The 16,735-nt window shown below is 35.1% G+C and overlaps 1 protein-coding gene across 1 annotated transcript in view; it reads right to left on the bottom strand.

Annotated features, from left to right (window-relative positions):
• Positions 1-16,735, bottom strand: part of LOC110371493 (sex peptide receptor) — a 285,637-nt gene that overhangs the window by 19,487 nt on the left and 249,415 nt on the right. Inside the window, exons 6-8 of the mRNA XM_064042429.1 lie at positions 15,268-15,575; positions 13,635-13,872; positions 1,614-1,714 (exon numbers count right to left, since the gene is read on the bottom strand). Of these exons, the coding sequence (XP_063898499.1) occupies positions 1,614-1,714; positions 13,635-13,872; positions 15,268-15,515 (587 nt within the window). The 5' untranslated portion in view covers positions 15,516-15,575. The remainder of the gene's footprint in view (positions 1-1,613; positions 1,715-13,634; positions 13,873-15,267; positions 15,576-16,735) is intronic.

The raw sequence follows: 16,735 nt of genomic DNA, 5'->3' as shown, positions 1-16,735 counted from the left end.
GTTCTTTGCTAATAAATCACTTCTGCGCAGTTGTAGGTCAGAGCTCAAGATTCGTGCCGATAACTATACTACAAAAAAATAGTACTTACTACTACCTACTACTAATCATTTTCACATTTTGAAATATTTGTAACGATAGGTCTCTTTACCTGCACTTATGAGACAGTAAATAATGACGAATTTAAGCACGAAGTTATGCCATATTATAAATCTGTCATAAATAGTCGACCTATTTGCACACACAGTCCGTATATTCGACATTCCGTGCATTCTGATACGAACTAATTGCTAAATGTTCGCGATTATGTTTGACATATATACCGTAGAGATGTGGGCTATTTGGGTTATGCCGAATTGGTAGGCCGAATACCGAAAATGGAGACTGGATATTCTCGTGGTGCTGTGTTTCTTATTAGCACACAAAATGTGTGTTGTTTTTATGTCGTAGTCCTGTTTGTTGTGTGATACTAATAAAATGGTTGAATAAATGTTTATTATTTATTATAAATAACTAAACAATGGTTTTGTTTTGTGTGTGAAAACTATATACCACTAGGTATAACTTTGTTTACACTTTGCATATAGCGAGCAATGCTACGGAACAGAAATCAGAAATTTTATGTGCTAGAAAAAAAAAACTGATTTCTGTTCCAACACAACACAACAGTCAAATAAAAGGAAAAAAGTTAAGCCTAGCTCAAAAATCAGAATAACAAAACCATAAAAAATATTCGGCCAAAACCTTTCGCCGAATATGCAAAGCCGAATACTCATCCCATCTCTACAGACATCCTGATGAACATTTTGCGGATATATCAGGCTTTATGTTTTAGCGAATGCTCAAAGGCAAGCTTACTTGATATCTAATGTTAATAGGATGACGTCATACACGAGGTTACCCGGATAAGCTTTGTTGTGTTAAATTACTTTGATTATTACCATGGGTAAGTAGCTTGTGAATTGGTATCATATTTTCGGGAACTCTATGGAAGGGACATCTTGACATGATGAGTTTCCATCTATGAATATTGGGGGTCATGTGTGCCATTTGTACATCAGGCGGTCGGTATATGAGTAGTCAGAAGCTAGATAATTTGACAAGTATTGAGTATCGGGTTACTCGAGAAACTAGGAAAAACACTGGTTCTTGGCTGCGTTCTGTTATATTCACTCTTTAAGATTCATCATCATCCTCCGAGCCTTTTTCCCAATCATGTTGGGGTCGGCTTTCAGTCTAACCGGATTCAGCTGAGTACTCCTCAACCCAGTTGCCCGGGCAACCCGATACCCCTTGGTTAGACTGGTGTCAAACTTACTGGCTTCTCACTACCCGTATAGACTGCCAAGGATGTTCAATGACAGCCGGGACCTACAGTTTAACGTGCCATCACTCTTTAAGATTATAAAGTATTTTAAAAAAGACTGCCGTGAAAACAGACTTCAGTTAACAGAAGATAAGACCACTTCCGAAGGTTATGACAATTTACTGTACCAAAAACACAACCCTTAGGTTTCATGCCATAAAGGATAAGAAAAGGATAAAGGATAAGAAAAGGATAAGGAAAGGAGGAAGTAGGCACATGGTTTGTACCTAATGTACCACTTAAACTCACCATGTCCTTGCGACGGGCGCGTGGCACACGTAGATGTACCGCTGTACCGCCAGTGCCAGGGTCAGCCAGATGCTCGCCGTATGGAACATCGCTGGTATCACCTAAAAAGAAAGAAAGAAAATGAGTTTTATTGACGCGTGAAAAGACGCAAATACACATGGACAATTTGTTTTCTTTTATATATAATATAAAAGAAAACAAATTAAAGGGGAAAATATGCGTTTTAATACGCCCAATACGGCCCTCGCTCAGCATAATGCTGCGAAGTTCCCCACGCACACAGGTGAAACCGCGAGAAACAGCTACGTTATCCCAGTGACGCGGGTGATACCTGGCAAAACAGCTAATAAACTAAGTAAAGTAATAAAAATGGTGCCTAAAACCCTTCTTATTAAAACCAGCAGCTCAAAAATTAACTTCAAAACCCGCAACCAGACAAAAAAACCCACATGGTATGACAACGACTCGTCACATTATTTCCGTGCGTCGAGACGGCTCCGCGCTCCTCAGAGGAAATTGTAGATTTTACGAGAAAGTAGCTCTAGAGAGAACTCGACCGCGTTCAACTCGGTTTTGGATATTGTGCCTTATTGAATTTCAGACGTCTCACTTGCAATTTTATTGGGCAAGCGATGTGGTTTTATTATTCTGTTAAAGCGACACTTTTGTTGTGGTGCTGGTGATTTTTATAGCATGTTCTTTCTACCTTAGATGGATGTTTGACCAGGTTATCTTAGTGACCTTAAAACCTTATGATGCCTATAGGCCTTTATATCTTTGACAGAATCCTTACTAATATTATAAATGCAAAAGTGACTGTCTGTCTGTTTGTTGCGCTTGTACCTACATCAAGATTACTGCACCGACTTAAGCCAGTGAAAGGACATAGCCTAGTTTTCAACCGGGAGCGGGAAGAAGTTCACTAAGGACTAGGGTGGAACTGCGGTTAAGAGCTAGTCATTCATATTCATAACATCATTTTCCGTAAGGTCTGAATGAAGCGAGCATTTTGACATTGCTGTATATTTGTCTATACTTCAATACTAATATAATAAAGAGGAAACATTTTTTTTTGATTTTTATTACACGCTTTTTATTAGCTTCACCTGTATGTTTGTATGTTTGTTTGTAACCGACTTCTTTGGGCGCGATTTTGACCCACTTTAAACGGCCAGATTTCGTTCAAACTTTGTAGATTTATTGAGGACCGATGACAATACACTAATTTGATAAAATTATTCCATTTTAACCGACTTCCCAAAAAGGAGGAGATTACACATACACATCGATTACTCCGAGGTTTATAGACCGATTAACGTGATTCTTTTTTTGTTCGACTTGGAATAGCTGCCAGTTGGTCCCATATTCATCAGGTCAGGATCTGATGATGGAAACCCTGAGAAATCAAGGGCAACCTTCAAAACTTGTAGGCATACATAGGGTAAAAACTTGACACTTAGGTGTACGCCTAAAAGCACTATTCAACTGTGAAGATTTGGAGCTGACCTGATGATGGAGACCAGAGAGGGTCGAGGGAACTCGGCAACTGAATATGTAAACCACCTCGTGTTTGGGCTTAAATTATTTGTATTGACAAGACCTTTGCAACAGTGAAGGTTTGGAGCTGACCTAATGATGGAGACCAGAGAAAATGGAGGGAACTCGACAACTGAATATGTAAACTACCTCGTGTTTGGGCTTAAATTATTCGTATTGACAAGACCTATGCAACAGTGAAGGTTTGGAGCTGACCTGATGATGAAGACCAGAGAAAGTCAAGGGAACTCGACAACTGAATATGTAAAATACCTCGTTTGGACTTATATTCTTTGTATTGATGAGAACTTCCCACTTGTATGGATAGTGACAACTATTCGTATCACTGAAAAGCTTTAAATAAATAACCTTTTTACAAAAAAATTAAACCGAGTTCCCAAAACACTAAAAAGCAAAAAAGAAACTAATTTTAGGTGCATCGGCCTAGAAGTCGGTGGCAAAATTAACTTAGTAACATCCATTAGACACCGACTCCTAGGCTTTTCAATTTGCAAAATATGATCTTTGTTAATTTATATAATTTTCATCTCTAGCCGATAAGGTAAGAAAATTAATTAAAATTTTCTAGAATTTTTCTCTACAGTCGATAAGGCAGGACTCGATGTTAATTTTTATTTCCAATAATTATCTTTAGCCGTTTTCTCTAATATTGACAAAGGGGAATGCCAAGTCGCCATAGTAAATTAGGCCCTCTGTGCACACAAATATAAAATAATGATAATAATAGGGAGCAATTCTTACAATTAATTAGTAAAAGAAATGGTTCACAAAAAATTTAGCATTTCAAAGTTATTTAAGAATCTTATATTCCATCAATACTGTTCATGTTCGCCAGTGTCGTCATGAGTAGCGGGAACAGAATCCATAATCAGGCCGTGGTCGTCAGGTATAGGAGAATCGTCAGAGTCAATATTCATAGCGAAAAGTATTCAATTTAAACCGCAATAAACATAAACAAGTAACCGCAATGGAATTGCTAGAAGCAATAAGCAATGATTTTGACATTTATGTTTTTCGGCAACTGACAGTGACAAGTAAAACTTTGACATAACAATAGGAAGCCATTTCTTATGGATATATTTTGCGAAAAGGTTCTTTTATTAATAATTGGTATAATAATAATTATTAAAAGATATTTTTAGGAATTAGATGTAATGTATGTTTACTGGGAAGAAAATGAACGGTTTTTAATAATAAACGAAAGCTTATTATTCTGATTAGTTACCTGTTAACATTTTTTTTGTAAAGGCAACATTTGAAACTCAAGTTATGTTCAAGTTCCATTAGTTTAGTCGTTATAATGTTTAATATTTATGAAAAAATATTACTGACATGCACAGACTAATGAATACGTGGAAGACATTTGAAAAATACCAACATATTTTTTTTGTAAAACGAATCTCTTGTGCAATTCTGGGCCTAGACTCGTCATTCCCCTTTTTGTATACTAAAGAGAATTTTAATTCTACAAAACAAATATTAGTTTGAAAACAAACTAAAAAGTAGAAAATAAACAATAGTTTAAAAAAACTAAAAAACACGCTTTTTATAGAAAAACGAACTAAAAAATAGGAAATAAATTTTAATGAATTTAAATTAAGAAAACAGTGTTAAAAATTTCAATGAATATAAATTAATAATAGTGTGAATACAAAAAAAAAAATTAAAAAAAGCGTGGGGTGCTTTTTAAGATATTATCGAAATGAAAATCACTGTAATCATATCTGTCAATAAAATATTTATAACTATTGACACCATGCACCCCACGCTTTTTTTTAAATATTTTTTTTGTATTCACACTATTATTAATTTATATTCATTGAAATTTTTAACACTGTTTTCTTAATTTAAATTCATTAAAATTTATTTCCTATTTTTTAGTTCGTTTTTCTATAAAAAGCGTGTTTTTTAGTTTTTTTATTATTTGTATCGTAAAGGCTTCGAAAGTACTGAAGTGATTTGAAAACTTCTTTCACTGTTTCTTTCCAAATAGTCTTCCTAAGTAACATATATGTATATAAGCTATGTTTTTATGCCGATACGGGCAGTAGTATCCAAAGGACGCGGGTGACCAGCGGGAAAACGGCTAGTGTAACCTATTAAATCATAATTAATTTTGCTCCGGTACACAATGATATTTGACTACTAATTAATATTCAAGTATTTGCGCAGAGACACTATCTTATTGGTTAAGGCTTCGGAGAAGTGGAAGCATAAACTAGATGCTTATTAATACCAGGAATACTCAAACTTCTGACACTGTCATGAAGGACGGAAAGCTATGATATTATTCTGAGAAAGAGTACCGCGTTTTGGAAAATACCAAATTGAAAATGTCTTCAAATACTGCAATATACGGTTCGCTACCATTTTAGAACATATTTTTCAAAAGCTCTTTTGGACTATTTCGGACAGTAGGCTAACACTAGCTGTTCCCTGCACTTTCATCTTTGTCTTGTAGAAACAATATCCTTCACTTATAGAAAAAGTTAAAATAGGTATACCCTATGTTAGCGGGGGATAGTAAAGCTTCCCAAGAGCGAAAGAATTTCTCAAATCGTTGCCGTAGTTTCAGAGCCTTTAAGTTCCAAACAAACATAAAAAATCTTCATTCCTACCTGCTTTTGTTCTCAAAAATTAAGATAGGATAAACAACTCCCCAGTAACAAAAATCTGCATACTAAACAAGACTGTAAAATATTCCTGAAAATTGACTGCATTTTATATCCCAAAATCCGTCTTTATCTGACTAACAAGTCTAGAATGCTCTTAAACCTTAAATCCGATTAACAATTCGACGGAATAGAATTTATTGGATTTCAACATAAAGTAGAATCACTCAAGCGATCTTTACTTTGGCAATCAAAGCTTCAGTTGAAATCGAGTAGAATTCAGGTATGTTTGATCTCCGTTTTGGAATTCATAAAGTATTTTAGATGGGTTTCGGAATTCAAGTACCTGGTAAGAGGAATTTCGTGGTGATCTAGAATATCTAGATCCAGTTCAGGCAAGTACCAATGCAAGTTTTCTAAGTTTGCAGGTACTTTCTAAGTATATCTTGGACACCAATGGCTGATAAAAAGGTGAAGGAAAACATCTCGAGGAAACCTGGACTATGTAGTCTGAAATCACCAACCACCAACAACAAGTGGTGATTAATGCTCAATCCTTCTTCGTGTGAGACGAGGCCGCGGCGCAGCAGTGGGACGGTAAAAAGGACAGATCTACTAGCTTAAGAAGTGATGAGAATATTTTTGTCCTTATATTTGGAAGTTAGGTTAAGTTTAACCTGTTGTAGGTATGTCGGAGCGTAGATATACGCGAGAGACCGTTGATTTTCTATTGTTTTATAATTAGCACCAAACAAACAATTGAATACAACTAAAATAAGTATTCATCATAGCTTATTTATTGTTGATGGCCTTTACACATGTCCAGGTCTAATAACTATGTAATTTTGAAGTCAGTCATTTAACGCCTCACTTACACAAAGGCAGTAGAGTTATGTTCGTACGGTAGACTGCACGTCAGTGGTAACTGTCATGCACCTTAACCAAATAGTAATAAGTAAGATTTTCCTATAAAACTGTTACCACTGACCTGAAGTTGACTGTATTTAGGTATATTTTGGCTATCGTGGACTTATTAGCAGCTAACTTCGGAAGGGTTAAGTTACTTGACGAAAATAAATACAACTGGTACGTTTCAATTTAGTCAGCCAAAAAAGTGGAGTGCTATTATCTTATTAGATTCTAGTAAAATTGAAAAACTTTTATATGAGTCAAGTTTTCTACATCAGCTAAGTTTAGTTTAAAAACACATCAATCGCTTTAAAACGTTAAAAAGGCTGCTACCGACTTCTAAAACTAGTTCAAACTAAAACCGGATCTCTATAGAAAGAGCTAGCAAAAGGCACGTGGCTACAGTCAGAAATCTTTCAACTGAATCTAATACATTTTCCCAGTAATTTTGTAAAAGAATTTCTTATTAAATAAGAACTTTGAAATAAACTTAAACAGTTAAAATCGTCGACTCAAACAGTGTTTCTGGTGACACAATTTTCTACAAACACCAGTAAAGCGATTATACAAAAATTACAAACTTAATTTTACCGTTGAAAAAAGAAAATCTTCAAACGATTTTGTTGGAAAAGAGCCTTTTTGTGGATGCAAAAGAAAGTTGTAGCTTTCGCTTAGTCCGCAAGTTGGTAGTGGATTTCTGTTCGGGAAATATCGGATTTTCTAGAGCTTTCGAACGCTCAAATGGTATCCGAACCGAGCTGCATAGGTTTTATTCACATGCAACCATATTGAGTTACGTTTTATGCCGAAATGGCAAATTTTGAAGTGCCATAATTCATATTGTATCTTCACACACTTTTGAGGAGTTTAAATCTTTTTAGTGGTCTACTTAGTTATCATTTTCTATTTTATGTTGTAAGTTTTAAGCTCATAGTACGTATTCATTAGGGAATATGCCTTTATCTATTTAAGTGCATTTACATATACTCCAAATAAAGCTTATAAAAACTCCTACATAATATTATAAAGCTAAAGAATTTGCCTAAACGTACAAATCTCAAGAACAACCAGAACGCTTTGCAAAATTCTTTCAACATTAGAAAGCCCATTTACTAAGGAGGATTGATCATAATTCATCGATCAACGTATAACAGGACGAATGGTAAAAATCACGAGCAAAACCGCAGGAAACAACTCACATCAGTAAACTACAAAAGTGTAGCAATAAACATCCCAAAATAAACGACTTCAAAACGAAACCAATCAAAGTTAAGGCGAGTTACACACACTAAAGTAGTACAGTTAACTCAATAAATGAGAGTGTTACAGAGAGAATTCTAGTGTGAAACTATCCTAAGCATTTCAGCCATGGAGAACAAAATGACTAGCGGAGTAGTCATAACGCGAAATCTCCTAAGAAAGTTACAGCCTTTTTTATCGTCCCCACTGCTGGGCACAGGCCTCCTCTCACACGGAGAAGGATTGAGCATTAAGCACCTAAGAAAGTAGCGCGCCAAAATGCGGGAGTTCGGAGGACGAGGAACGTTACTAGCTCCACTCATACACGCCTTCTATAAAATTCGCCCATTATTTTCAAAATAAAATAACCAACAAATTAAAACCAATCTGTGTAAGATTGGTCCTGATTTGACAAGAATCACGAACGTTTTAATAACTAATCGTTGTTATCACGCCTGCCGTACATTTCTTGACCTAGAAGAAAGCGCCTGACCTATCTTCCTAATGGCATCTCCGCTATATTTCCTTCATCCGTGATTCCAGCTTTTGTATCAGTAAGTTGGCCGAATTCCAGGCTTTTTTTTATCAATCTATGTGCCTTTTCCACAGCTCTTTGGAAGAGCTAAAGCATTTACTTCGTGAGCGCGAGAGTGGTCGAATTTTTTGGCCAACAGTGTACGAAATGTTGACAGCGATTTTGGTCTGGGAAATTACTTCTAGTGTAATTGGAGAAAGGTTTTGGTGAAAGATGGTGTTTAATTTCTTAGCTATGTGTCTAAATAGTTGAAATATTATTACTTATTTAAGTATCTATACATAAATTCAATATTTTGTAGGATTTCATAATCTGTTCATTAATAATCCAATTATGTACATGTTCCTTATTACTGAATTAAGCAGTTTATATAAAAGCTATATCTTAACGACGAACTTAAAATTCAACGATTTTTTTAAATATTTTTACACGTGTCAATTAGATTATATTTAGTAACAGAATACAAACCTTTTAGTACACGCCAGATCTAAAAATGATAAAAGTCTATCCCACAATAAAATAGAGAGCGTGTAAAAAAAGTATTTTTGAAAAACAGTACGCCCAAACACATTTGAATACTCGCACGATTTTTCTACCATGAAAAGGGTAGAATTTATAACAATAGAATGGTATCATTAAAACCCCGGTACAATACGATTGAAAGAATATTGATACCCGGATAACACAGCTCGTTATTTTAAAGTATTTTTTTGAAAAAGATCGGTAGCATAGATTAGTTATTGAAGGGTTGATTTTAATTAGGCAGTCCTGATTGTAATAAGGGTGTTTTTTGTAACAATGCACAATAGAAATGAACGATTTTTGGAAGCTAATGAGAATTTTAAACAAAGAACTGACTTTTAGAGGTTTTTAGAGACAAAAGAATAAAATATTTTTGTTTAATCGATCTGTCGGCTGATGCCCGTTTTCACCAACAATCTCTTAACGTTTCCCTAACTAAGTGTCAGTTAGAATAAGGGCTCCCCTAACAATAAAGGTTACAAGGGACACTTAAACTTTGGTGAAAACAAAATTCGCATTAAGTGGTCTCTAAATGCTCTTAGGGGATCCCTAAATTTAAGTATTTGTTGGTGAAAATGGGCATGATAGTTTAAAAGGGTTCAAGTATCGATATGAATGATAGTGCGCACATGACAATGATCAGATAGGTATCGTGCCAATACCAGATCGACTTTGACATTAGCCCCATACAATGAATGTCAAATTCTTGTCCATAGTAAGCAAAATATTTTAGAACAGTCGTTAGTCTGCAGTTCGCAGGAGCTTTATAGATCAATCTAACCACGAGTGATGTGACCTAAACAAAAAAAAAAATGTATCGACAACGACCGCAAATATTTTCACAGTTTGAAAAAAAAATAAAAAATAAAGTGATTTATCAAATTGCCAGTGGTATTATGAAAAAAGTCGTTGCTAGTCCATTTTGAGTGTGACAATATTGACTCTGGTTTAATTCGAGCGGAACGAAGGTTGAAGCTGGGATCGCAAACAGTGGTTTTTTTTTTATAAATACACAAACGACTGTTTGTAGTGTCGCGACGGGTTGAGCTTATCGATACTTTTTTCACGTTCCATTTTTAAATTATTCAGTAGATTTAGGTTGATGGAGATTTTCATATTAAACGTAGGGTTATAAAGTTTATCGTACATTATTCTGTGGATCGATATTTCAATCTATTACTAAAGCTGCACATACGTGCGAGGCATGCATACATACTTGCTTGTTTTTCTCAAGAGTGCGCAAATATAATTACCTAAACCCTTATTTCAATGTTTATGTGTTTTTGCTTAAATATTCATATTCAGAAGCGACTCGGAAACTATTTATTGTTCTCTTCTTAATTAATTTCCGATCCTCTATTTAATCAAACGCAAACATCGATATAAATCATGTCCCAACCCTAAAGTGCCGGTATAATCGGAGGTCATCAATTGTACTACATATTGGATATCATCCCCGCACTATTTGCCGACCCGTAGTGTTGGTATTACGATATTATTGCTGTTGCCTCGTGCGATCATTTAAATCTATAGGAAAGATTTTTCTGGGGTTCTCTCGCTATTATTATGAAATAGTGGATTCTAGTATTGCAACAAGTTTTACGAAAGTTTATGCGGTGGGCCGGATAACTGGATGGAGGACGTCAGATAGGCAGTCATTCCATGTAAACCACGGCTACTCTAGGCAGAGGATAAAATAAAGATTCTTTAAGTTTGTAAGTCGTGTACCCCTTACTTAATAACGTAATAGAAATCTTTACTGATATTATAAAGCTAAAAAGCTCTCTGTTAGAACGCACCAATCTCAAGAACTGCTGACCAATTTTAAACATTATTTCAGTGCCAGCAAGCCAATTTATCGAGGAAATCTAGTCGGGAGGAAGGCTATGCCTAGATAGTGAAAAACCTCTAAACTTATAGACCAATATAAACTTTTCTTCTTCTTCTGAGCCTTTTTCCCAGTTACGTTGGCGGTCGGCTTTTAGTCTAACCGGATGCAGCTGTGTATCGTAAGTAATCCAATATAAACATTATGTACATAGATGCATAATAATGTAACTCCAACAGCTGTGCACATTCCATATAAGGCTATAAGGCTATATCTACAGCCGGGTGGCCGATTAAACCGGAGGCGGTCACAGCTTTGTACCAGCCGAGCTTGGCTACACAATTACTGAGCCAGCATCCAGTTATTAGTAATCAAAGCTAACGCCTAAGATGGCGGCCAGAATGCTTCAATAATCTTGTGTCGGAACTTAGGCTTATCGTTGCAGTTACAGGTTTATTTAAATAGGTAAATGTGGTGTAAAAATTTTCGTTTTATCTGACGTCGAATTATATCAACGACTAGTTTTTGTCTGGTCTCTTTTGCGTGCCGTGGCGACTACTCCACGCACTGGGACAAAAAGAAGCCTAAAGCCTTTATAAGTAACAAAAAATGTCTATGGGTACTATTCCATTCCATTCCATTTCCAATACTTCTCCATGTGAGAGAACGCATGTGCGCCCAGCAGTGAGTCAATAAAAAGGTTACTACTCAAACAGTTAAACAACAATTCGATCTAATAGTATATTACACACAAAACTGCCTAACTATAACTTGTAGTGCCCAAACAGCGCGCGTTGTAGCGTGATCCGCTCGCACGTGCGTATTTACGGCACGGCGCGCTGCAATATCGGCGCGACGGATTATTGACAGATTGACTCAGCCGTGGATTGGTACGGTAGACCGCACATCAGTGGTAACTGTCATGCACCTTAACTCGATAGTAATAAGTACGATTTTCCTATAAAACTGTTACCACTGACCTGAAGTTGACTGTATAATCATATGGAGAAATGGGGGAAAAAGTACCTATGTATGTGAAAGTTTTGGTTATGTAATACTGAGTTTTAGTTAGTTTATGGTGTAAGAATTTACTATGAAAGGGTTTTCAGGAGTTTAGTTCCTAACGAGTTCATGATAAAAAATTCACAAGGTTTCGCATGGGTCCTGTGTCTTAATTCGCGAACCGAAATAAAAAGTCCATACCTCCCTATAAATGGGCTATCTAATACAGAAAGAATCATTAATGACAGGCCAAGATAGTTCATAAGATGAGCGCAATCAAGCAAACAAAATTTTTAGCTTACTATAAATTGCTCGTGCCTGTCAGAAGAACGATGCTCTAAAATACTAAATACAACGATTTTAACTAAAAATACGAATGACCTTTTCCTAAATAAAACCTAAAATAGTTGTCACGTATCCTCGTCCCTCAACATCCTATTTAAATATTGATAGTACCAACGTCTAAATGTAAATACCTATTACAAAATATATGTATACATTTACCTACTTATATTACAGTAAAATTTTATTTACCCTTTTCCGAAACAGCCCCAAAATTACCCGAAATATTCCAAAGTGATGTAATGCTTTCAAAATTAATTAATAAATTGAATTTCCATTTGGCCAAAAGAGATTATTATCAGACCATAATTGTGAAGGAAATGAAGGATTCAAATGAACGAATGAATGAGTATTTTGAATGAAATATGTAGTTGGTGTCTGTTAATGCTTGATTTAGTGAATTATTAAAAGGTATGGTTTAAAATTGTAGCTTTGTACGTAAGATCTTAGCTTTAAAACTACTAAACCAATCAATTTAATAAGTAAATTTTCTCCTTTTTATATCTGACGCCTTAATTTTGTAATGTGGATTTTCAATCAAATTAAATAAAAATTATTAAAATTAGGCGTGAAATCTACCCACTTAAAATGTTAACCTATAGCTAACATTATACTCTATTCATTCACTCGATTTTCACTTCAATTTAGATCGGAAATTACAAATTCCTTGAATTCTGTTCCAATCAATCATTAGCATCAAGAAATTGTAGCGAAGTGCTTATTACCCACACTGAATTAAAGTCTTCACCATACAATTGTAGGCTATTAATAAAATGCACTTTGTTGCATGATGCACGCTATGAACAACTTAGAAGTAGGTCTTCAAGCTATACTCGGAACTTTAATTTGAATTCTAAATGTGCTTACAACCTTCAATGTCGGTTTTGCGTAGCCATTTCTGTAATTACTTTTGATTCACTAAGGTCGCGCATTTAAGTGTAGGTACCTCGTAAGAGTGCCTACTGTTTATCGATGTTTGCTTTGAATTGTGTCATGTAATGCTCCCCTATATCGTATTGGTTGGTATCATCATAGATAAAATCAAAGATTTTAATTTTTTGTAGTCGATATTAAAACATATTATAAATCATCAACTGCTACGTGGTAAATTACTAAACGATTTATTTTACGCTTTGATTATAACATATACATATGTTTGCATCATATGAGACTAGCTACCACCCTTGGATTCACCCGCCTCCCGAGAGCACTACTCCCATTATCAGGATAAAAAGTAGTCCAAGTCCTTTTTCAGGCTTTCCATTTAAATCGCTTTAGTTGTTTTGTCGTGAAAGCGCTACAGACAGACTGAGTTACATACTTTCGCATTTGTAATGTTCAGAAAGGATTAATCTGTATATTCTTTTCAGGAGAAACCCCCTTTAATCTGTCTTATATTATCTATTATCTTTTCCTATTTTAGTAAGTATACTATTCATATACATTTTAAAATAACTTAATACTCAACCACTTACCTCATTCATATAATTCCACGCTTGACACGCTCTCACAGGGCTGAGTGGCTTATAATGGTTGCCGAATGTATACATGTAGAACAACCAGGGGGCTGGGAACAGCATGGTGAACATATCACATAGAGCCATGGCCATCAGGACTACGTTGGTGGGGGTTCTCATATGTCTTCTTGATAGAACCACCACGATTAGTGTGTTGGCTACTGTGGTGGTCGCTAGGAGGAACGGGGCTATGTACCTGTGGAGAGAAAAGTGGGTTTTTAATGGTAAAAGTATAGTGCAATGGGAATTTTATTAAGGTGTAATTTCTATGAGTAATATTTAGGCCTAGTTGCAGCATGTTGCTTAACGATAACCATACCATAACCGGCCGTATTTGCCCGCTTTGGTCACATTTGTGACTTGACAACTGAAAATAGTGCGGTCATCGTTATTGTGAAATGGTGCAACCCACCGTTAGTTTCGAAGCGTAAGTGTTAAATTGAATTTATTTTACTTTTACTGATCCATGAGATAAGTTTTTATTAAGTTTAGGTAAGTTATTTAAGTATGGTTTATTTTTGGACAAACAAAATATACGTTTTTTTTTGTCATTCCCACTTCTATTTATCGATAAGCCTATATAATATGATCATCCAATAAAAAAACTGTTTCATAATCTTCAAAACTACGAAACTGTTTAACTTGTTATATAGAAAAGGATTTAAAGAAATTCCTTGTTTACCTAATTGAGTTGAAAGCGTAGCTAAACTAATTTTATGAAAGCTTTTCAGTAAGCTGGAGTTTCAGCAAATCTCTTCAAGAAAATGTAATATTTGAGATGCATTCTTAGAGTATCCGCAAACTACAGACTTAACAGTCGACAGACAGTTGACCAGGGGCCCGATTCTGCTAAGTTAATAATGTGAAAATTGAATAACAATTGAATCGCAATAGCAGTTTTAACCTTAGCGGGCATTTTGTAATCGGGTGTTATGTTGGTATATAAGAGCAATCGTATTTCAATGATATTCGATTGGTTTGTCATTGGTCTGCCATAAGGCCTATAGGGTAGTCTGCTCTACAATCATATTGCAATCGTAAATCATTTGCAGAAAATAATATTCATTATTGAAATACAGAAACTGATATTTTTTTTTAATAAAAAATAGCGGAATGCCACAAACGCTTCAAATACTGGCGCGTCTGATACCGGCTAAATACCTGATCTTTGTAATATGCGTACTGCCATTCATCTTCATACTGATTTATGAGCCCAAACAAACTATCGGCCGACTAAAAGTTTGCAGTGTGCGGGAGAGAATACTGTTCTAGTTTTGTGATACAATTGTCTTGTGGGATTTTCGTGTATAGTTTGTATGTAGTTGGCTTAAGGTCTATTTTTCTTTTTACTGTCTATTTCTTTATGTATTCTGGATAGAATTACTGGATAGGAAGATGATTCGTTGATGATAACTTCCGAACGACAATAGATACTAAAATAGCTTTTTTTTATTATTTATATTTTTATGAAGTCACTCTCTTTAATTGACAAAAAATATATGGTATATTTTTTAACAACTGAAAAATTGCTAGTGAAATGAAAAATCTTTGTCTTTACATAATAAGTTAAACAAAAATAAATTGAACTTACCCATACATAGGCTCAGCATAATTAACAGGAAACTCGCAAGTGACATTTAAATAAAAATGCGAATGGTTCGACGTGCAGAAATCATCAGCTGCCGAGAAGTTCGAGTATCCCGGATAACCGGTTCCGTTGTCGTAATAATTATAATTTACTTTCGAAATGTCTAAATCAGTGCTGTCCCCATCGACAATTTGTTTTGTTGCGTTAAAATCGCCGAAGTAATCGACCCAGTCTTTATCTTGCGCCGCCATCTTGGATCTTTGAGGTTATTTTCTTGAATTTGACATGGCTGCTTTTGTTTTGTTGGTGATCTGTGGACAAAGAAATTGGATGTTAATATTTTTGTGCGTTACTAGGCTTTGTATAAATAGATTAGCTGGTAAATATTCTAAACTTTGGCTGATTAAATACTCAATTTTTCTAGGAAACTTAATATTTCTAGGAAACTTATTAATTGACAGATGTTCAAACTTTGCTAGATTTTCAATAGCGTTGTGTAAGTTTAGTTTTCCTCTATTTTCCCAAATCAGTTACTAAGATGATTTTCAAATGGGTTACAAAACACACAAATCAAACCAATATTGCTGATCTCGCTCATTCTTTCTTTTACTAGAAAGAATGAGGTTTATTTATAAACTTGAACTAAGAAGTTTAGTTCGTAACGTTACCGTTAACTAACGTTCTATCATACGATTCCGTACTTCACATATTCCTTTAACCACTTTTCTCAACATAAGCTGGTAACGTGTAAAATACATTAAACACCCGCTGACGGAAGACGGGCTCCTCATAAATTATTATTCCCAAAATTCGGGGTAAAATTTTCCCGCATAGCTAATTATCAGGGTGTTATCGAAGGAGCTTATGGGAGAATTAAATCACGCTTTCAAATCGGCTTAAAACTTGGTACAACATTAACGAAACATTATGACGAGATATTAATTTTGTAGCTCGTAAATAATGTTTTCTTATTAATTATTATTATTTTGCTACATAATTAAAATGGGCCATAATTATTAATAATTCACTTTAGCCACAAACCGCGGCTGACAAAAGGTCAGGGTAATTGATTTTGATTCAATTATTTTGTGAATATGAATAAAGTGATTTTGTAACGTAGTTTCATTTATTGCGGTGAGATTGTGTAATGGAATAGTTATTGTAAAAATCCAAAACAATGGATTAGTATTAAATAACAATAACACAAGACATTAACAGTCGTGGTGGCCTAGTGGGTAAAGAACCAACCTCTCAAGTATGAATGTGGGTTCGATACCAAGTCAGGCAAGTACCAAATGCAACTTTTCTAAGATTCCTATGTACCTACTTTCTATAAATTGTTGTTAAATATATCTTGACACTAATGACTGATTAATGATGAAGGAAGACATCTTGAGGAAATTTATACTATAAAGTCTGAAATCACCAACCCGCATTGAGCAAGCGTGGTGATTAACGCTCAATCCTTCTC

This window comes from Helicoverpa armigera, chromosome 28 (assembly GCF_030705265.1).
Source record: "Helicoverpa armigera isolate CAAS_96S chromosome 28, ASM3070526v1, whole genome shotgun sequence".
Lineage (NCBI taxonomy): Eukaryota > Metazoa > Arthropoda > Insecta > Lepidoptera > Noctuidae > Helicoverpa > Helicoverpa armigera.
The sequence above is the reverse complement of the archived record's forward strand: the minus strand, read 5'-3'. Positions and strand labels throughout refer to the sequence as shown.